General features: G+C 43.6%; 1 protein-coding gene across 1 annotated transcript; it reads right to left on the bottom strand.

Moving 5' to 3' along the window:
* Positions 1-4,087: 4,087 nt before the first annotated feature.
* cntn2 (contactin 2) lies at positions 4,088-21,144 on the bottom strand (the record flags this gene model as incomplete). Its single annotated transcript, XM_080845477.1, has 22 exons — positions 4,088-4,200; positions 4,634-4,802; positions 7,719-7,831; positions 8,539-8,725; positions 9,565-9,680; positions 10,088-10,322; positions 10,456-10,526; positions 11,527-11,676; positions 11,821-11,979; positions 12,150-12,270; positions 12,644-12,819; positions 12,962-13,089; positions 14,886-15,036; positions 15,499-15,628; positions 16,525-16,661; positions 16,932-17,113; positions 17,350-17,452; positions 17,768-17,980; positions 18,509-18,604; positions 18,796-18,971; positions 19,579-19,720; positions 21,087-21,144. 22 exons carry the CDS (start codon positions 21,142-21,144, stop codon positions 4,088-4,090), a joined length of 3,126 nt encoding a protein of 1,041 aa, XP_080701603.1.
* Between the last annotated feature and the right edge of the window lie 1,485 nt (positions 21,145-22,629).

Below are 22,629 nucleotides of genomic sequence, written 5' to 3'. Positions count from 1 at the left end.
AGATCGGTGCACTGTCTTTATTTGATGATGGACCAAAGGAGTTGACTTTATTCTCGACATTTCGACTTTAATCTCGACATGTTGACTTTATTCTCGATATGTTGACTTTATTCTCGACATGTGGATTTAAATCTCGACATGTTGACTTCATTCTCGACATGTCGATTTTAATCTCGACATGTCGACATTATTCTCGATTTAAAAAAAAAAAAAAAAAGTTTCCTTATACTTGGCCCTAATACTCTTCCGTACAGGCCAGAGATGACTTATATGAACTACTGACTAACCAAGAGTGAGGTAATGCCGGAAAATTTCAGACTGAGGCTGAAATGTATCGACCGAGCGATAGGGAGGTTGATAGGGCAAAGCCTCAGTCTGATATTTCCCAACATTACCTCACTCTCGGTAAGTAAGTAGTTTAGTAGAAGTAGAACAGTCGAGGTAAGTAAGTTGTTTATTATATGGCAGTTTTAGCTCCTTTCATTTTTTTAAATGAAAATAAATGGTAATTGTAAATAGAAAACATGTCGTTTTGTTCAGCTCTCAAGTCTTCCCACGTCACGACAGTTTGTTTCAGGTGTTGCCTAGCAACCAATTACTTGCTAATTTCAAGTTACAATGGTAAATAGAAAACGGATAACATGACTCAGCAAAAATGGCTTTAATTTACAGTAAAGTCACAACACAAGTGATTCAACCTATAGTGGTCTAGTCTTCATCATAAATTTCCATAACACATTTTCGCTGCTTCTGAATTTCCTCATGGCTTTTGATGTCTATCAATATCGCTCATTTTGAAGATGACGTCAGAGGGCAACAAGGATCCGTATCAGACCGGCAGACCGACTAGGAGGTCAATACGCGGCTGGCATGACTACCCATTAGCCAATCAGAACGCTCGTACTGTCGTTGCCATATAATAAGAACACTTACTGCAGATTAATTACTGCCCCTGGTAAATCCTTAGGTTCATTGATTCCCATAGTTTTAACCTGTAAATCTTTGGGGAACACTAAGTAGTACCAGAACAAGTAAATTATACATGATTAGGCACCTTTAGCAGTGCTCATCTGCTGTAGCTGGTTAGTCAATTACACAGTACAGGATCTGGTCATGTCTAAGAAATGAATACACACATACCACCATCTTGAACACAGTCCCCATGTATTTATTGAAGATTATTTACAAGCGCCTTTTTCACATAGTCCCATTTGATCTTACTGCTGACAGTCACCTGAGAGGTACTGAGGCACAGAAGATGGGGTCCCAGGAAGCAGCTAGATGAATGACCAAAGTGGACTGAAAAGTTACACGCATGTGGTGAGCAGATCACACTTAACAGGGAATGCATCGTGACTCAAAAAACTAGGCTACCTTAGGGAAGGCATCAGTCACTGTTGCAAAATTATAAAATATATGATCTTCAGTCATGGGCATTTGTGTGTCTGTGGAGAGCTGACTGCACTGTCTTTAGTTCTCAACACTCATAATCAGTACATGTTGGTGACAAAGACCACAAGCAAACTGAAAAAGAAAAGCTATGTCTATTCACAGTTGGACAGAAGGCAATGCTAGAATGTCCATATTTGAATCATCACATGTTTAAACAACTATTTCTCCTTAAGAAAGGACTAAGTAACTCAGGAGGCCTTAACATTCACGGTTGAGTAGCTGCCTCTTTCTGAATGTTAATCACATACAAAAAAAACTTTTATTGTTATCATTATTACAAAAAATTTCACAACTCACTTGGATAGAAAAACCACCCTGTACCTCATCAGGCACAGAGTTAACACTGTTGTTTAAGTTTACAGTTGTATCAAGAATGTCTTGGTCTTTAAAATTCAGATCACAAGAGTGTAACATTTAATTTGCTGAGTACGTTTGGGCTTATCTTGGTCCAACAGCATCCCGTATGAAACAAAGTAATCAACAAATGTACACAAAATCTGGCATGATTATTAGGGGTGCACGATTCAGAAAATGTCACGATTCGATTCGATACCGATTTTTAGGCTCACGATTCGATTCAAAATCGATTTTCGATTCGAAAACGATTCTCGATTAAAAAAAAATGATTCACAGCATGTAAATGTTAGTGCTGTCAAACGATTACAATATTTAATCGCGATTAATCGCATTTTTGTCATAGTTAACTCAAAATTAATCGCAAAAAAAAACAACAACATTGCCAAACAGGGCGGTACAAAATAAAATTATAAAGTGCACATTTCAGACTCCGCACAGTGCAGTTAAACCATGGCTTAATATTTTCTTTTTTTCAAGTTTGCTGTGAACATAGAAGTCAGGCCTCTTATTTCAAAAACAATTAACCATAACAGTTAGTTTACCAATAAAAGGTAAGCCTACTACTTCTGTGCTTTCAGCGAGCTGCCTGTTGACATTTTCAGACAACAGTGAAGCTGGCTTCTTTTGCACAACACAACTTTTAAAGGTAAACTTTCTATTCAGAAGCTTTTTATCAACCATTTCGCCGTATCGCGCTCACGTCACTCAAACCGTAACGTTAGCCTACTACACATTTTTCGAAGCCAAAAAAGAACGTTAATCTAAAAAAAAAATACAAATAAATAGTAATATGAATCGATTTTTGGAATTCGATTCTGAATCGGAAGCACTTGAATCGCGACGAATGTGAATCGATTTTTTTGCTGACCCCTAATGATTATGTGAGCTGAAACACTGTCTCACTGAAATAGTGACAGGGAAAAAGAAAATATCTAGACCCTTGTTTCGCTCCATTCAAGCCACATCTATTGAATCCAGACAGAATTAGACAGAATGTCTCACCAGGGCTTATATTTATATAATGTCATGGTCACACATCAGTAAAATAACACCTGTCACAAACTGGATGGCCGCCATCTCCTTTATCCTCCGCATGGCTTTAGTGTCAAGCCAAGCCAAGCATAGTTATCTGGAAGCCTTAATTGTGCTTCCTGTAAGTCTGTCATCATATTTTGGCTTTACTAGGGCAAGGCGCATTGGATCAGAAACAATGCAATCTTAACCCTTATCTGAGTAGGACCAAGGCAGATTAGCTAAACAGCTAATACTATTACACAACATTTGACAAAAAGAGACCATTGATAGGAAATATGATGGGAAAGAATATTTCGGAGACCTTTGATCAGCTTCAAATAACTATTAATTATCACATAGGTTTCACATCAATGTCTTAACTTTGAAGCAAAAAAAAAAAAACATACATTAAAAAAAGTGATTGGAAACCATCCAATTAGTTGCTTCAGGTGACCATATACAGTACTGTTGATTATGGGAGGAATTTCAAGTGAAGTCTACAAGCACACAGCATAGTATAAGATTATATTACATGCAACAGCTTGAATAATGTTACTGAATTAGATGAATCCAACAGTCTGGTTCATCCAACTCCCCTGGGCAAATACCAAGTCTCAATAAATCATGTATCATGTATCACATACAAAATTAATTACAGTATAAACAAGTCATAAATAGAAAACAATACAAACAGCTTACAGAGCACTGATTTTTTTTAAAACAATTTTGTCAGCTGTAATTTTTAACATGTGTCTTTACCATGGCAAGGTCAATTGGTCTCTGGTTTCAACAAAATCGCAGCAAGACTGTGTTGTAATGATGCCTTATTAATGACTAGTGACATATCTGGTTGAAAGAAAGACATGGGCAATGGAGAAAAAGAAAAACAAGTGCGGGAAGAACCAAGGATCGACACCTTTCAGCGGGGAGGAAAAAACAACACATCTGGTTGTTTCCCATAAGGCAAGTTTCTACTGACATTATTACCAGTGTACAATCAAAGCCAGCTTCTGCTTAACCCTAACATATACTCATTCCTAAATCTAGATTTTTTTTGTTTTGTTTTTCTTCTTTTATGTAAAAAAGGAATTAAAAACCTGCCAATTGTTACCTTTCTTTGGATCCCCTGGTCCAAAACAACAGGATGTTTCCAACATTTCCTGTCAAGATACAGGATTAGATGCTGGTAGACTTGTGACAGGTGAAAAGGAGACAAAAACAAAAGAAAAAGAAAAAAAATAGGCAGCTCAAGGACTGGTGGAAATCACTGTTCTAGAGAGACAATGAAAGAAAGTCCCCACAATGCAGCTGTGACCAATAGCAAAGTATTATGGGAAATAGGCAGGCCTGCTTTATTCTGTACCATCATTCCAGTTCCTGGAGAGAGAAAAAAAAAACACACATAAAATACTAAGATGGCGAATACATGCACATCCAACCTCTCCTATTGTTTTCCCTATCAGAAACCATTTCCACAAAACTTTCTTGGAACTGTTTATCTTAACTTCAATGTGTGCAGAGAATCAATAAACGCAAACTGTGAGTAAGAGCCTGAATATTGTTTGGGTGAAAACACAAGTCAGTGGAGTTAAGAGAAGGGGGCCTGTGTCTATCAACTGTGTTCTCATGGAGTCCTCCCAAATAAAGTAGAGGTTATCAGCTGGGCCCAGTCTGGTGTGGATGTGCCAAGTCTGTGATAGATACCATGATCAGGATTCTTAAATAACTATTCATGATAACAGCCATCTTATCTCTGACAGGGAGTTTGCCCTTTGCACAAAAGAGCTATGTCACCCAGTAGGCTACTCACCTGAGTCCCGGGACACAATTGTCTCATGGGCAGTGCCGTCCCCACCGTCCCCCCAAGACCGCACCTCCAGGACAACATAGCCATTGTCCTTGGGCAGCGGCAGCTTGATTGATGTCTGACCTTTGTCCAACACCTTCAGTGCTGACTGGCCCTCGTGTTTATACAGAACCTGCAAATGGAACAGAAGCATGGCAGTTCACTTTCGAAATGTATTGACTTCCAAACTGTATCAAGACACTCACACACATACACAGATACGCAATCACACACACACACACACACACACACACACACACACACACACACACACACACACACACACACACACACACACACACACACACACACACACACACACACACACACACACACACATATGTTCATGCAACCATGAGCACAAACTTGCATGAAATATAATAACAGGAATTCATTTTATATAAATATTAGGGCTCTCAAAGTTAACGCGTTAATCTATGAGATTAATGCGATACAATTTTTGTACGCAGTTAACGCAACTTTGTTTACTTCCGGTGTGCGTTGACCCATGACACAAAACCTGCCGCGTGCCTGCCGACAGTTAGATAGGAGAGACCGAGATGGTAGTGGAAGATGGAGAGAGCTAAGGGATTGTTGGGCGGAAAGTTTCTGTTTAAAAGGCAAAATTACAGAACAATCGACAACACTAAAGTTGTATATAGCATTTGTCAAGCTGAATTTAGCTACCATAGAAGCAGCTCATCTTTAAGTTATCACCTTAATGCAAAGCACCTGACAGAAAGCAGTCCCAGGTTAGATGGTCGCCAACCAACACTCCACTTCTTCTCTAGGAAAATAATTAGACTAGCCCGTGAAAAGGTTACCAACGCTGTAGCAGTTTGTGTTGCTGGTGACTGTTGGCACATCAACATAGTTGAAGACGGTGGGCTCACTGAGGTGTTCCAAATTGCTTCAGGGGACAATTCTTACCATTTACCGTTGAGGGGCACCATTGTGTCTTGCATACATTCCTTGTATGACAGCAAGAGAGCACGCAAAAAATACCATTTAACAACAGTGTCTAAAATACACGCTACTTGAAATTAACACTTGTTCATTTATAAGATTTAGTCTTTAGAATTAAAACAAACTTTTAATTGCGATTAATCTAGATTAATGAATTTCAAAATGTGAGATGAATTAGTTAATTTGTTCTAACATATTGACAGCCCTAATAAATATACATTCATTGCCATTGCCATGCATAAGGTGGAATCCACGAGAAGCAGTTCAACATGCACAAGGCACATTACAGCACAGGTATATCATTGGGCAGGTACTGAGTAGAAGAGCAGGATTTGGATTAGGTGATAGTTGGAAAGCATGGGGTAAGGCTACATTGCCAGAGAGGAGGCAGATGGCAACCTGCTTTGTTCTTTAGCAAGAAGAAGATCAGCTGGAAATAATTGTGGGCTTTGGATGCATTAAATGGATTAAACTGCATTCAATTTAAAGTTGGAGCCACTCAACTCTGCAGAACCTTAGTCAGTGTGTGGGAGGGGACTGAAGCTGCAAGTTGTGTATGGGTGTTGGCTCATTTAAACATATTCTTGTAAAATTGGTTGTAAAACTAGCTTGACCCTGGGTTGCAACATGTGGAGACATAATCAGGTTTTTAAAATCATTAACATTTTTGATTTGGTTGAGAATAACAAGTTGAGGTTAATGCAGGTTGCTGGTTAATGACAGGGACAGAGGAAATATATTGTGCGAGTGGGACAAAAAAGTGGACACCAGGCACGTACAAACGGTACTGAGTTTGGACATTGCTGGCTGATGTCGGAAGGCAACTTCAAGTTTAATGTGTATTGTTGTGACTGCTATGAGACCAGATATGGTGTTGTATTCTGGGTTTGAGCATATTGTTTACTTAATTGAATTAAATTCCCTTTGGAGATACAATTGAGGAACCGATTGAAGAAGCTAAAGTATGTGGAACTGGTAGAGGGAATGAGGGAACAAGGTTGACAAGCACGCACAACACCAGAGGTGATAGATGTTAGAGGATTGGTAGCTAAATCAGTCAAAATGCTTCTGTTGAATTGTTGTTTTCGTTGTTCCTGGTATTCACATGTGTCCTAAGCCTTTGTGAGTGTTCAGGGGGATGGGTCTGGGACGTCAGACACCTCTGTTGAGCCTTCTGGAGGTGTGGTAGGCCTTATTCAATGGACACCTTACAAAGGAAGGTGCCCACTTGACAACCCCAGTGAAATACTCACAAAGGCATCTTTGTTGCTGTTATTGTTAAATATTCTTAAGTATCGGTATGATAGTTGTAGTGCACCCTGTTGTTATAATATTTAGGTTAGGTTGTTGGGTAAGAGTACTTGCATGTGACAGTGAAAGGTTTGGCCACTGTGAGAAATACCCTAACCAATAGCATCAGGAATTTCAAATCTTTTCCTGTGTCTAACTAATTACAAATAGATAGATAAGTTATGCAGAAGATTTTCTAACCCTCTAAAAATATAGCTTTGTCTATGATGGAGTACATTTACACAAGGGCAATGTTTATCAGATAGGATCAAATAAACTTTGTTGGGATATAAAAGTAATCTGTTCATTTTTTATTTTGTGTGAGAGGGATGTGTGAAGACTTATAAAACTGAATTTGTTTTTTTCATGCCCCTCTAAAAGGAACATGGTTAGATAAACATATTAATCTCTTAAATCTTGATCTCTATCACTTTTCTGAGTCCTAAGTCTAAAATCAAACCAATTGCCCTGGAGATTTTTCCACAGTGATTTGCCATGCATGATATGGGCTGTGTCGGTGAAACTGATTACAGTGACGAAACTCTTTTCCTGTTTATCTATCGCTCAAGGTAAAAGGTTTTAGACAGGTAAACGCATAAGATAAAGTACAATCAAGGGGTTTAGGAGTACAATTAAACATAGAAAATGAAACCAATAGTCTGCACACACAAATTAATTTAGATAAATACACACATGCACATACTTACACACACTCAGCATGTAGATGACAAATGATACACATATGGCGTGGACAGGTCACATGAAACACATATGGCCTAGACATGTCACTCACCTTGTAGCCCAACACTGCTGATTCATTGTCCATGGCCGTCACTGGATCCCATCTCACGGTTACCCATGATCCATCTGTCTTCCATGAGATGTTGCCAGGAGGACGGTTTGGGGCTTCATGTGAGAGGAGAAGGAACGAGTGTTTAACCTTGGCCAGATCGTATCACTCTCCATATTCAGCAGGTCCATTGTTCGGCTTTTTTGGGGGTCTAAACTTACCCTTGTGGGTGTCAGAGCTGGTGATCTCACTTCTATGTTTTCTAATCTATCCTTGATTAACAATTCCTTAAAAACCTGACCATATTCAGTGTTACAAAAAATGGCTACCTGATATATTCATGTCACCTTTTTAGTAAGGTATGACAGTATGTACCTTTTAAGCCATCATTAAATATGTTTTTTAAGCCAGTGTAGAAAATGTGCCTTTCAATTGTAAGCTATTTGTTTTGCATCGATAGCATTGCTCTTTCGAAACCGAATACTTGCTGAACCAAAAACAGACAGGCCATCTTCCCAACCCTTCAAGCCACCGGAGGAACAAATAACAATCTGACAAACACAGGGCTAAAAAAAGCTCTCACAAGCTTTAAGCAGTTGATATTGGAGAACTTTGCTGCTTTGGGGCTGAAAACGATAACTTGTCGCTCTAAATGGTCAAGTGATCTATCCTGGTAATCTGTTCACACCCTTCCCCTGCCCAATACACTGTCATTCACCCCTTCGAGCTACACAAATAACACAATGACAAAGCCTGTAGTGGCATGCTAAGGCTTGGTCATTGGTAAGCGTCAGTCATTAGAGTGTGAGTTGTGTGGACTTACGCGGTTTGCGGGTGTTGATTGTGGTCCTGGGTGATGCGGGGCCGGTGCCGGCGCTGTTGTAGGCCAGCACAGTGACGTGGTAGAGGGTGCTGGGCCTCAGGCCGGCCACGCGGACACTAGTCTCCAGCCCGGCTGTCCGCACGCGATCAGCAGCCGCCTCACGCTCGTGCTGACGCCAGTAACGGATCTGGAGAGAGGGAACGTGCCAGATGAGTTTAGGGATACAGACAAAAGCAATTTGGTAATCTGAGTAAGTGAGTAAGTCGTGTGTAAGTTGTTTTTAAGGTAAAAATGGAAATGGAAATAAAAATGCTGCTAGAGTGATTGCCGCTAGAGCATTGTTATCAATTACCCCTTTTCATTGTTGTCTGTTTAATTTGTTTTATCAATTTTTATTGAATCAATATATTGTACATTTTATCTTTTTTATTTGCATTCACTTAAAGAGTGCATTAATAAAACAATGTATCTAATACATACATCAAAATCAAAGGAGATTTAAACTATATTCTTGCACAACAAGAAATCCTTTTATGTACCTTTAGACCTTCGTGACAAATATGACATGTATAAAAGAATGATTTTACATAGTTCCTTTCATCACAGTAATACTGATAACACTACAGATAAGGAGAAGTGGCCTTTGGTGTCTTATTTGTACTTGGCACCACTGCCTGGCCTGGGATTTTCTACAGTGTGGTGGAAAGGTGAGACCCGTTCAATAGCTTATCAAGTCTAATAAGAGAGCAGCTTTTATTACTCTGAAAAGTAGAGGACTTGCACATTGATTCTAACTATCACAATTATGAGAAGGTGGGTGGGAATGGCACACGTTGTGACACCGAAGTAGTTAATATATCATATAGCAAAGGAGGAAAGGATAAAAACGAATTTCCTCAACTTCCAGGGTATATAATCAACAAACTCATCTGGAAAGGTAGCATTTGATTCAATGACTCAATGTTGCAGGTGATGATATGACCATAGCTTATGATGAGAGTGGTCATGACTGGGGTCACTCCTCACCTCATACCCCCTAAGGATGCCATTGGTGGGCAGCTGCTGGACAGGGTCCCAAGACACCTTCATCTCAAAGGCAGATACGGCCTCCGCACTCACCCTGCGGGGTGACACTGTGGGCTCTGGAGGAGAGAGAGAGAAAGGATGACCCATTTCATCAGTTAAAAACACTGAGATCTTACTGTCTGAAACTTGTCAGAGTACATGTACCTGTGTTAGGTCATAAATAATACATGCTAGAGGACAGGCAGTAAGTTATCTTTCAGTCCAGTTTGTTACTGTGTTCTTTTAAGACCATTAAACTAGGACACTCCATTATAACTTAATGCTTGACATACAGGTATCGATTGAAGCTTTACTAGTAGAGTGGATCTGACCTCTTGTGGTTGAGCACAATACGGCATATGCCATCTGATTAAATATCTGCTTAAAAAACCCTTCATGCGAAAGTTAACATGCTTATGTGACGGTTTTCCAATGACATATTACTGGACTTGTTTGTACAGACTCTCCTTTAGATTTCCGGTACCTTCTTCAGCTGAGTACACCTGGGCCACCTGGCTGAAGGGCCCTTCACCCATCCTGTTGTAGGCCTTAATCTTGACCTCAAACGGGCTGTAGGGGGCCAGGGTCTGGTTGGTGTAGACGAAGCGTGAGGACTCCACGCCTGGCACCCGCACGATGATCCATGCCTGGGAGTAAAGCTGCCGGAAGGCCAGGATGTAGCCAAAGCCGTCCCCGTTCTGGTACTCCCTGGCCATGGGCTATGAGCCCAGCGGCAGACACAGGAGAAATGCAGTTACTCGTCAGATGAATCTTAACAGGACGTACAAATTTCTATACATGTGCTCATGCGCGCACACACACACACATACATCTATGTGGGCAAACACACACCGTCCAATTGATGATGAGCTCATTGCGATCTCCACCTCCCCCTCCTAGTCCACTCGGAGCCACGGTGGGACCTGCAGAAGGGTTGCACTCATCAACACCAACAACCTGACATTCAGCTTCACTTCTAGGAGCATATTACATGTAAAATCCAAAAATCTCATATAATAAAAAAAAAGCCATAGCGAATCACTTCGAAGCCATATCAGTGAAGTTATCGACCATAAATACTAGTTAGTGTTAGTTCAGTGATAACCTACTAACTGAAAACTGCAAGCGATATTTTGCCTTCTTTAAAAAAAAAAATGGATTTGCTCCTTTCATTTCAGGGACTACAACTACAACATGCCCTGTTCACTGTAGCATATGCCTTATCCTCCATGTTAGCCTGACACCACCTGGCAGCTCTCACAAGGAGTAGCGGTACTGCTTCACAGACCCTGACCTATAATGGTTATCACCACGCGGTTTGCATTTTTTTGTTATTATGACAAAAGTATTAAAGCAATACAAATCGGAGTGCAAAAGGTGACATTTTTATTGTAGTTCCTTATCACCTCGTTACAAAACTATAAACAAAAGATAATTCTTTAAAAAAAATTTAAATTGTGAGTGAAAATAAATACCAGAATAAATACCAGAATCAATAAAGTTGATCTCAAAGCATTTAAGTCTTGGAAGCCATTCCACTAACTCTTCGAAGTAAGCCAAGACATAATTTTTCTAAGAACTAAACCACTAGGGGGCGACTCGATTACTTTCCCTCCCTACGGTGCAAATTACTCAACCCCACAACTGTTTAGGTTAAGTAATTCAACTCCAACTGCTAAATGACAGTAAACTCAGAATTTAGAGCGAGTGACTGGCTTTTTTAGGTCGTCCATATCTCGAAAAATGTACATAATGTTTGAAAATATGAATGATTCAGAAGATGTGCCAAAGCAACTGAGAAAAAACTATAACACAACAGCACAACTGTTAGAACCGTACTAAAGCAAACTCATACAGCTCAGATAGAAAGAACAGCCCATTGGGGTGGGCCCTGGTAGTGGTAATGGGTATTGCAGTTCTGACCTGCCTGCTTGGTCTGGACTGTCTGAGAGGGCATACTGGGCTCGCCACTACCCAGGATGTTGCTGGCAATGACCTGGAACTCGTAGTCCATCCAGGGCCGAAGGCCAATCACACGGGCTGACTCAGCGTTCCCCTCAATGTTGTGTGGATCTGTGAGTCGAATTGGTTGGTTAGTGTTGCTTAATCAGCATTTATGTAAGTTGACACCCTTTAGAGTATATCCTGGTGTAGATTTGTGTACGTTTCCTGTCTAGCGTGTGATGTAGGGTGTTGAAAAGCTGTGCATCCTGTTACCTGTCCTCATCTTCCTCCAGGAGGCACTGGGATCGGAGCGGCTCATGATGACATACTTGCCAATGGGGCTGTGGTTGTCATACCCACGGCTCCAGCGCAGCTCAACGGATGTCTCGTTCACACCTTTTACCACCAGACCTCCAGGAGGACCCGGGGGGCCTTAGAGATAGAGAGAGAGATTGAAGTACCTCTCGAAACAATCTAGTAACAAATGTAACGACTCAAATATCTGCAAACAGATTGCCAACAGTATGGATCACACAAACGTATCTTCTTCCGAAAAGCTAAGAAATTTTGCATGGCATATAATGGCAACATTTCCTGCATACCTCTAACCACTAGTTTGGCTGAGGCGGTGGCCGTGTCCACGACTGTCTGAGCTGCGCAGGCATACGTGCCAGCATGGCTCAACTGCCCGTTCACAATCACCAGATCACCGATCGTTTCTTTCTGATAGGGCAACAACAATTCAGGCATATGTGAAACATAACTTACACACAACTCTTTAGAGTGTGAAGACAGAACAAAATTCTTGTAAAATAAAGTGCCACTAATAAGAATACGATGTTCTGATTAAACCACAACATAAATAAACACAAACATTTGAAGTTCATCTACTATAATCACATATCATCACAATCATATTCTATTAATTAAATTCCATTAAATCTTTATTGGTCTAGTGCCATTTCAGTAACAATAAACCTTGAACCCCTTTAAATAGGAAGAGAACTTGAGTGGACCCTGATTTTAAAGGAGAGACCTATCTGTCTGTGATTGGCCCAGGGGGGTGCAACAATATCAGCTGAAAATCACAGCTCACCCCCTCTACTCGCTGGTAGTGCCCACTGCGGTCCTCCAGATCCAAGGGCACGCTGTTGTGGGACCAGGTGAAGGTGAGGTCCATAGTGGGGTCATGGGAGGCGTGGCACTGCAAGGTCACATTCTCACCCTGGTTGATGTCCGCATTGGATGGTGCCAGGGTGATTTTAGTGGCATCTGACAGACAGATAGATACATCAACAGATTTAAGAGACATGGACAGACAGACATAGAGACAGACAGACAGACAGTCAGAGATGGGGGGAGAGGCAGATAGTTAAATAGAAAGATGCAGAGAAAGACAGATGGCATACTCTACCTCGTACGGAAAGATGTCCCGTGCTGTTAGCTTTTCCCAAAGAGTTTTCCGCAAAGCAGGTGTACTTGCCCTCATCAGCGCGGCTGATGTTGTAGATCCACAGCATGCCATCTGGAGTAACTGTCACCCTGAGCAGTGAACACATCCATGAACATTACACTAATGCCCCTTTAGGGACACACAAGGATGGTAGAAAAATGCTCAAAAGCTTTTTTTTTTTTTTTAAATAACTCATCCTGCGAGAGCTATGCAGTGTGCAATCTCTTCTCTGTTCTTTCAAAAGTTTCCTCATCTTGGGAGACTTTTCCGGAGAAATTCTGATGAAATCGTTGGTAATTTTTCTGACATAGCTTGTTGTGTCCCTAGAGCAAGTGCTGATGTGTGTTGCCCTGTCTCCTGGTTGACTGTGAACAGGTAGGACCCCCGGGGGGCCGCGGTCTATGATGAATACGCACCCGTCCGCCAGTGGAATGGCATGGACTGATGCAGCTGATGTCATATTAAAGCCTCTTGAGAGCATTCACTCTACAGTAACTGTACTGTTGTGTTTGCAGCAAATAAGATACACTGCAGATATCAGACCCTGAGAGCATATGATATGGCTAAGGAATGGGGTAGTAAAACATAGCATGGAGAGATATTCTGTCCATCTATTCTGTTGGTGTCATATTTCTAGACAGTAAAGAGTATGCATATGATCAATCTGTGCCACCCACACACAAACAGCTGAGTCGTCAAATGAATTCATCAAAGCCTAAATGCGAAACACTGTATGAGTAGCAGATAGCGTTTTAGAATTCAATCATCTGCGATGATCTGTGACAGGAAGTAATTAGCTGTGAAATTAATTGACTTTGTTGCCACTTACAGAGTCATATCCTTGACTGCTTGGCTAAATGAGTCTCTCAGAAAGGAAGAACAACAGTAAAAAGAGGGAGAGCATGACAACCTCTCCCGATGGGAACATGTCTGCTGTCACTGCCACTTTTTGGTGTCACTTACAGATATGGACATGTAGCGCTCCGTGGTGGAAGCTTTAGGAAATGCACCTACAGCACTTCTGTTTTCTATACTGAAGCCGCAGGGAAATGGTGAAGAAAATGGCATAAAGCTGACAGAGGAAGCTGATTATAAGGGTCCACTGCAGAGTCAGTGGTGAATTCTAAAGCTGTGTAGTAGAAGGTACAGACAGCTTCACAGAGAAGGCAAGTGTTTCCTGATGTCTGTATGGTGCTGGGGCTCACCTGCAGGTGATGGTTATATGGTGCTGGGGCTCACCTGCAGGTGATGGTTATATGGTGCTGGGGCTCACCTGCAGGTAATGTGTGTATGGTGCTGGGGCTCACCTGCAGGTAATGTGTCTATGGTGCTGGGGCTCACCTACAGGTACTGCGTGTGTGCTGCTGGGGCTCACCTGCAGGTGATATGAGTATGGTGCTTGGGCTCACCTGCAGGTAATGTGTGTATGGTGCTGGGGCTCACCTGCAGATAATGCATGTGTGCTGCTGGGGCTCACCTGCAGGTAATGTGTGTATGGTGCTGGGGCTCACCTGCAGGTAATGTGTCTATGGTGCTGGGGCTCACCTACAGGTACTGCGTGTGTGCTGCTGGGGCTCACCTGCAGGTGATATGAGTATGGTGCTTGGGCTCACCTGCAGGTGATGTGTATATGGTGCTGGGGCTCACCTGCAGGTGATATGAGTATGGTGCTGGGGCTCACCTGCAGGTGATATGAGTATGGTGCTTGGGCTCACCTGCAGGTAATGTGTGTATGGTGCTGGGGCTCAAATGCAGATAATGCATGTGTGCTGCTGGGGCTCACCTGCAGGTAATGTGTGTATGGTGCTGGGGCTCACCTGCAGGTGATGTGTATATGGTGCTGGGGCTCACCTGCAGGAAAGGCGTGTGTGCTGCTGGGGCTCACCTGCTGCTGTTGACGAGCAGCTCTGTGCCGCGGCTCCAGAAGAGTGTTGGTTTGGGCGCAGCGCGCGGCTTGCACTCCATCCGCACCTGCCCACCACGGGCTGCCGGCACCAGCCTTCGCACGGGGTTCAGCCGGAAGTCCGGGCCCTGGACTGAGAGAAGGAGCGCCAGGACGGAGAGAGGGGGAGAGGAGAGAGTGGGAGGAAAGGAGGGTGGGAACGTGTGAGAGAAGGAGAGACCCACAGGTGTATGCTGCCCTGAGTTGACCTGGCACTTTGGAGCTTATTCAGGGTCTACAGGAGGTCTGGGAAAAGGGGAAGTGAGGGGATGAGACTGAAGGAGCTACGAGGAGGGTAGACACACACCCACAGCAAAGAATTCTGGGTAAAATGTAGGGTACAAGGCTTGTCTGGACAGATAGGGAGAGAGAAAGCGATACACTTAAATGAGAAAATGAAATCAAATTAATTCAAATGTCAAAATGAAATTATATTTAAACGCTTTCAAAATCAGGTAACTGAAAAAAGAATGGACATTGTATTGACAAAAAAAAGAACACAAGTGAAACTCACGGTCTAAAGGAGGACCTGTTGCGCTGAACTATGACCTCTCACCTTGAACCCTGAGCTCTGCGTTGGAATAGATGGTGCCATGCTTGTTCTCTGCCACACACTGATACATCCCAGAATCCTCCAGGGCCAGGTTGCTGATCTTCAGGTTGCCGTTGTTCACCTGAACTCTGGCCTGTTTTATAGAAAGAGACGACAGTGATAGACCAAGATACCAAAGACATTACAAGCAGTTTACACAACATGTAGACAAACATGTTCTTCACTACAACAATTGTCACACTGCCTGTGTTGCGTGTGTATGGCGGTTGCCTGTTGAGTTTCCCATTGGCACCCATGTTAACAGGTTAGAGCATGCACACTGCCTGCGTGAGTCAACTAGAGGTATTGGCATGAAGCTTATTTTTCACATGGGAGGTACCCATGAGATAAGCGGTTTAAGGGTAATATAAGTCACGTGACTTTTACATGTGATTTCTGGTTACAACTGGTAAACTTTCAGGTCGATGGATGATACCAAACTAATTATGTGTTGACGGCCATTATCAAAGGCAAACTCAATGCTGAAAGATAGGGCTGGCAGTAGCAGTGCTGCAGCAGTAACGTCCGCGGTGTGAATAAACACACGCAACTGAGCCGCAGCAGCCACCATTCAATACCCTTGGTGTGCAAGAGGCGTAACTGTTTTTCTGCCACAATGACACCTTTGGTGTGTGTGTACTGTAAGTTTGTGTGTGTGTTTTGTGTGTGTGTGTGTCAGTGGTCAGTGACAGATCCTCTATGGTGTTACATTAGCGGTATCACACCTTTGAGAAGCCAATTTTCTGCTGTGTCGTTCAGCACACAATTCCACACAGAATTTTTAAACGGGTGTCTCATAAACCAGTGAAGGTGTGTGTGTGTGCATGTGTGTATGTGTGTGTGTGAATGCAAAAAGGAGAAAGCTAGTGTGTGTGAGTGTGTACTAGTGTGAATGTATGTGTGTGTGTGTGTGTGTGCGTGTGGGCGTGTGTGTGTGTGTGTGTGTGTGTGTGTGTGTGTGTGTGTGTGTGTGTGACAGTGTGTGTGTACCTGTGTGCTGAGGGGCTGCCCATTGCGTAGCCAGCGGATAGATGGTCGGGGCTTGCCTGCTGCCAAACAGGTCCACTGGAGCTCTGAGCTGATCTCTACCTCAGAGTCACTCATCACCTGCAACCAGTCTGGCTGGGCTGCACACACAATTAGAAACAATGTTTATTTTCAGTTAACTTTCTTTTTTAATAGTTGAAAGTAAATACCCAAATCTAGCTGAAAGCTAAGAATAATGAGCTATATGTGCCAAACCATGAGCAAATATTAACCATAAGAAATATACAAGATATACAGCACAACACAATTTACATGATTACTGTACAAACAGTATAATTGATATCGCAGCTCTAGAGATGGCATGGTATAGTAAAATCATGGTACGGTGATCTGAAAGCCATGGCACCTGCCTTGCACAGTGATTCTGCCCTGGTATGTGTCACTGCCCTCTGAGTTGTAGGCCTCACACTCGTACATGCCCTCATCTTCGAAGCCCAGTTCAGCCAGCGTCAGGATGGGGCCCTCAGAGCCGGCCAGAGCCTTCACTGGCAACACACCATCCACCTTCCTCCAGCGCAGCTTAGGCACAGGGCTGGAGGGGGGGAGAGGGGGGGAGAGGGGGGGGGAGAGGGAGAGAGAGAGAGAGAGATGGAGGGAGAGCAAGGAGGCAAGAGTGGAAAGACGTGCCAGAGAGAGCCAAAGAATCGATAGGAAGTTAATAACACAGTAAGCATTGAAGAGATGGAAAAAGTGATAGAGAGAGAGAGATTGAAGTGCAGATGCTAGTGATGTTTTTCACAGGCGGTGAGGGTTCCAGAGGTGACTTACTTGCCGTAGGCGAAGCACTCCAGCTGGGTGGTGTGTCCAGCCAGCGCGTAGGTCTCAGCAGGGAAACGCACGTGGATTCTGGGGGCGGACTTCCTGGGGTTTGCTGCAGGTGCAGAGAACACAGAGATGAGAGAATACTCTTTAAACAAAATAGTGCACTGTGTGTGTGCCTTTCAAATGACTTTTTGAGTTACTAGGCTGAAATATACTGCAAAATACTGAAATATAACTCTTAACGTGAAGTTGCTATCCCTTAAAAATCTGTGCTTGCAAAGACGAATAGCCTGGGGATTTTACTGACAACTTGAAGTTTGACATCAAAAGCACTCTATCACAGTGTTGGCAGCACAAGTCAATCAATCCAGCCTGGAGGTCCAGGGCTTCACCCACGGGGAGAGACCCAGAGGCAGAGGCTCACCGTCGGACTGCACGGTCAGTGGCACCCGCTTGCTGAAGATGCTCTTGGTGCTGATTTCCAAGTTGATGGTGGTGAAGCAGAAGTAGTTTCCGCTGTCGTTCACCTGGGCCTTGGCCACGTGCAGATCGCCCGTCACCTGGGAGACGAAGAGGCGACCGTTGTCCGCGGTCAAAAAGTTCGGGAAGTCGTTTAGGAACCAGCGGTAGAAGAGGGCTAAGGAAATGGACATGGGTGGGGAAAAATGTCAACACTCACAGCATTGAACTTCCAAAGATATTGTTATTTATATTTTCAGATATTTCTATCTGAGGCCAAAGAGTTAAGACCTTTATAGCATTATTATCATTATATCATTAGATTCTCAATCCCAAAACATGATCAGAAAGAGCCATCTTATTTAGTCAACAGCAATTTGAGAAACAGAATGCAGGATGTGAAGGACACCCTCAGCGCCAGTCTAAATGGACTTCTGGGGCTTTTTGCCATGTCACACACTGTGAGGAGTCTGCCTTAAGAATTTCTGGTCATCTCTTCAAAGTACAGGCTGTGAGCACCCCTCTAGTGAACTGCCTCCTTGACAAGGATGGAACCACAGCATAATGTCTGATCAGAGAAGCAGCCAATAGGGGTTTCAGGGACAGAACAGCCAATTTATTCCTAATGAAACTGTCCTTTATGCCTATAAGTGCTGGGGCATGTCCTCTTATCTTGCAGTCTCAGTGGTGGAGATTAGTGCTGTACCGGGGTAGTGGGCGGAAGGCTGGCAGGCCAAGAAGGTTCCGGATCCCTCTTGGGCTGTCTGCAGAGACCTGTTCTGTGGCGGAAAATCATGCAGGTCTGTAAAAAGATGAAAAAGTAAAAACAAACATTTGATTAACCAATTTGTATTACAGTGATGCATTAAGTATGTACATATTCATTCATATTATATCTAAGCCCTATTGCTGTATAAGAAAGTGAGAGAGACAGAGTAAGAGAAAGGCAGAGAGATTGACAAGTAGGAAGGCAATGATGGCGGCGCTCCTCACAGCCAAACTTGAGGTTGGCAGCCCGGCTGACGATGGCGCCACATCGGTTGAATGCCAGGCACTGGTAGGAGCCAGCGTCGTGGTCATGCTGCGGGCTACTGATCACCAGGTTACCAGCCACCAGTGTGTAGCGCGGGTCAGTGCCGAGCGCCACCTCAGTGCCATTCACCCGCCACCTGGAAAGTGATACGATACAGAAAACACATAGATACAGTGGGAGCTAGTTGACAGACCATGGGAGCCAGGATCACAGAGTCATGTCTTATCAGGCAGTACACACACACTTGTCCTGCCTATTCATACGCCCTGACCTGTACATGGCACCAATAAAGGACTGCAGGGCTCATAGCATGTTAACTCAATGAGGTCGTAGGTTAGCCCATAGGGAGGGTGTAGGTTAGCTAAAACAGGATGTAGGGTTAGCTGCCAGAGAGAGCCTGTACAGCTATTACATTACCTGCCATTGACAGCTATGCAGGTCTGTTACCTATATGAGTCTGCAGATATGATACCTACCTAAAAAAAGTTGGACATAAAGAGTCTTATTGACTCCTCATTGATGCAGGACTATAGCATAAAGTTTTAAGGATATCGTCTACTGTAGACAGCATGTATGTATGATGTTATGTGTCAGTCATCTGCTACTAGCAAGTTTACTGCAGGATTGCATTGTAAGAATACTGATTTTGAATACAATGCTGTAATTATGATAGATAATGAATCTAATTTGCGTAATTATTCAGCTGATTTGTGCCGTGGGTGATGAGGCAGTAGGAGTCTTACTTGTATGAGGCGGCAGGACTGGCCCTGGCCTGGCAGCTCAGGGTCACCTTCCCCTCTGTCATACCCTCGGGGTAGATCATGCCAACGGGCTGCTCCTCAAACACGGGCCCACTGTCGTGGCCTGACACACACGTTTCTCCACCTGCACGTGAGCACACACACACATACGCATGTGAACACAAATACGCACGTGCACACACATACGTACGCGCACACACACACACACACACACACACACACACACACACACACACACACACACACACACACACACACACACACACAAACAAACACTGCTTAACAGTATAATTTTCCCTTAGGATGGCACTTCTGTCAGCTTGGGAAAGGCTGATGATGCAAACTGGAGTGTATTTATCTGACCTGAATTGACTGTAGCTGGAACTAACAAAATAAAGATTCTTGAATGAGCATTTTACACATAGCAGACTCCCTGAAGAGATCGTACAAATCACAATCCACTTAGAACAGTTTGTGTTAAGTACAGAGGAAGCTTGTCGCATCCTTGGTCATTTCAGAGGAACTAAATTTGGGTCATTCCATGCTTGCCATTTTCTATAAAAGAGAGCTTAAATTACATCATCCTTTCACAGCATTTATTGTGGCGCTCCAGATGTTTTAGGAATGCGTAATGAAATGTTGTGCAAAATAATTCATAATTAAATGTGCCATGCGGAGAGCCATCACATCAGTGTCACCTCTATGTGCGCACGGACTGGGTGATGAGGTCTTAGCATAATGGAACACGGGAGTGGTGGTGGGCTCAGTGTGCTGACACCAGACCCAGACATAGTGGACCCCGGGTGGGGGTTGCCGGCTCAAAGACATGGGGTGAGGGGGGTGGGGGGCTTAATGGCACAACGCCCCGACATTTACATCAATCATTCATGAGAGCCCGCATCCCTGTGAAAGAGTCCTCTTAACCCTGCAAAATAAAATGGGTGGGGGTGGTGGTGGGACGGGGATGTGGTCTCCATCTCATCGCTTGCTGATTTAAAATAACACCATCAATAATGAATCCACCTTTTAATCCACCACCTCTCCTCTGCCACTCTCTCCGGGGGGTGGGGTGGGGGGGACGAGGACGGGGACGGGGGACAACCCCCTCCGGCTGATCCCTACACACTTTGACACGATCTTTACGCTTCGGTCTGACAGTTGAGTACTGCTGGGATACCAGCGCACAAAGACAACGACCTCCCAAAGCACTAAAGAGAGTCCATCCGCTAGATCCAAACAATTCTCCCCAACCTCTCTCTCTCTGTAATAGCCTAGAATGAGATTAAAACTGATATAGTGCGCCTTAAACAGCACCCCAAATGCTCCATTCTAAAGAAGTATGGATGAAAGTAGATTTAGAAGGAGACTGTACTGTATGTTTCTTTAGGTCACAGCACAAGAAACCAGACTCACTGTGGGCCTGTTTCCCAAGGAATGTTCTGGAGGTGGTGTGAAGTGTGGAGTCAGCCATTAAAGAAGAGGATACTCACCAATGGCGTAGGTCAGTGCGATGGAGCTGAGAGCCAGCAGGACAGACAGACACCTCATTCTGCGCTCACGGCCGAGCCTACGAGGGAGGAGATAGAAAAACAGGCTTCAGGCTGGGAACTCAAATTACTGCGCATACTGGAGCACCAAAACCGTAGGAACTACACTAGAGTTAAGTGCAGAGGGCTTACAAAGAGCCTGAGGTTGTTGCACAAGTCACCTACAGAGTTCAGTGCAAAGGGCTTACAAAGAGCCTGAGGTGGGAGAGGATGACAAACATGACTCATTTGGTGCTTGAGGTTCCAGTTAGGTGGAGACATTGTGAATGAGTGTGTGGCTTTTGTGACATTTCTTTTACGCTTTTGTGACACTGTTATTTTTTATTGTTTTACTTTTTTTTCTACAGCAGCAGTCATCAAAGTGAAACAGAAAATATGTCATTTTCCAATCACCTTTTGGACAGAAGCTCTGCCTTCAAGCTGCACAAAATTACTTCTACTAATCTTCTTCCATACAAATGCTGCTGGAAGGCCATGTAATAATCACTGAAAGGCTAAAATGACTCAATCTCTCAGTCCGGGACCAAATAATGCCCGCGCGAAAGTCTTTCAGATATCCTTCTAGGTTCAAGAGGGTTACTTTCACAGCTTCCTCAATCACTCCCCCACTCACAAATCTCTCTTACGGGAGCTCCATCCAATATTACAGCCAAGCACGCAGCTAGGACGCCGGCAAGATTTAATATCTTCCGGAGGACTTTGACATGCACGTGTCTACTCCCAGAGAGGATGTGTAGATTGGAATAAAAGAAAAAGACAATCAGTATTTGGATTAATAAGGGATTGTCTTACTTGGCAGCCAAAACGAATCTACTGAAATAAGGCCAATGTGAAGGCTATACTGGTATGTCTCTAACTACTGAGAGCGGTCTTTACTCTAATGAAGCCCTAAACAAAGCCGACCTGTCCATTTTCAAATGTAGTGTGTGAGGACGTATGTTTCTTATGTCTGTTTGTGTGTGTATAAGGGTAGAAGTAGAAATTATATCTGAAAAGAGCTTATTGTCCAGCTTAGCCCTAGTATCTGAAGGGAGGGAGAGTGAGAATACAGCTACCCATTCCCTCTCAACTCAGTTTAAGGGTATCTCTCTCTCTCTCTCTCTCTCTCTCTCTCTCTCTCTCTCTGCCTCTCTTGTCTCCCCAATTCACACTTTTCTACAAGACCTCAGCAGGGAAGTCCAGTGAGAGCACCCAGGCAGCAGCAGGAGAGAAACAGATCATTGTTAAGCCTCATGATGCACTACAGCGCACGCCAAAGATGCTCGGCACTAGAGTGGTTCACAGATGGTCTTTGATGACACTCCAGATAAGGTCTCTTTAGGACGGTGACTAACTGATACTGAGTCCTGCATCAGTGAGGCCAAGCATCAGAAGGGAAGGGGGGAAAGGGGACTCCCTCTGTCATTTCCGTCATTTCATTCTCAGTGTTCATAACCTGACTTATGGCATTAGGTGATCGAACGTCTGCAGAGCTGTTGATAAACTA

This window comes from Sprattus sprattus (assembly GCF_963457725.1).
Source record: "Sprattus sprattus genome assembly, chromosome: 10".
NCBI lineage: Eukaryota > Metazoa > Chordata > Actinopteri > Clupeiformes > Clupeidae > Sprattus > Sprattus sprattus.
The sequence above is the reverse complement of the archived record's forward strand: the minus strand, read 5'-3'. Positions and strand labels throughout refer to the sequence as shown.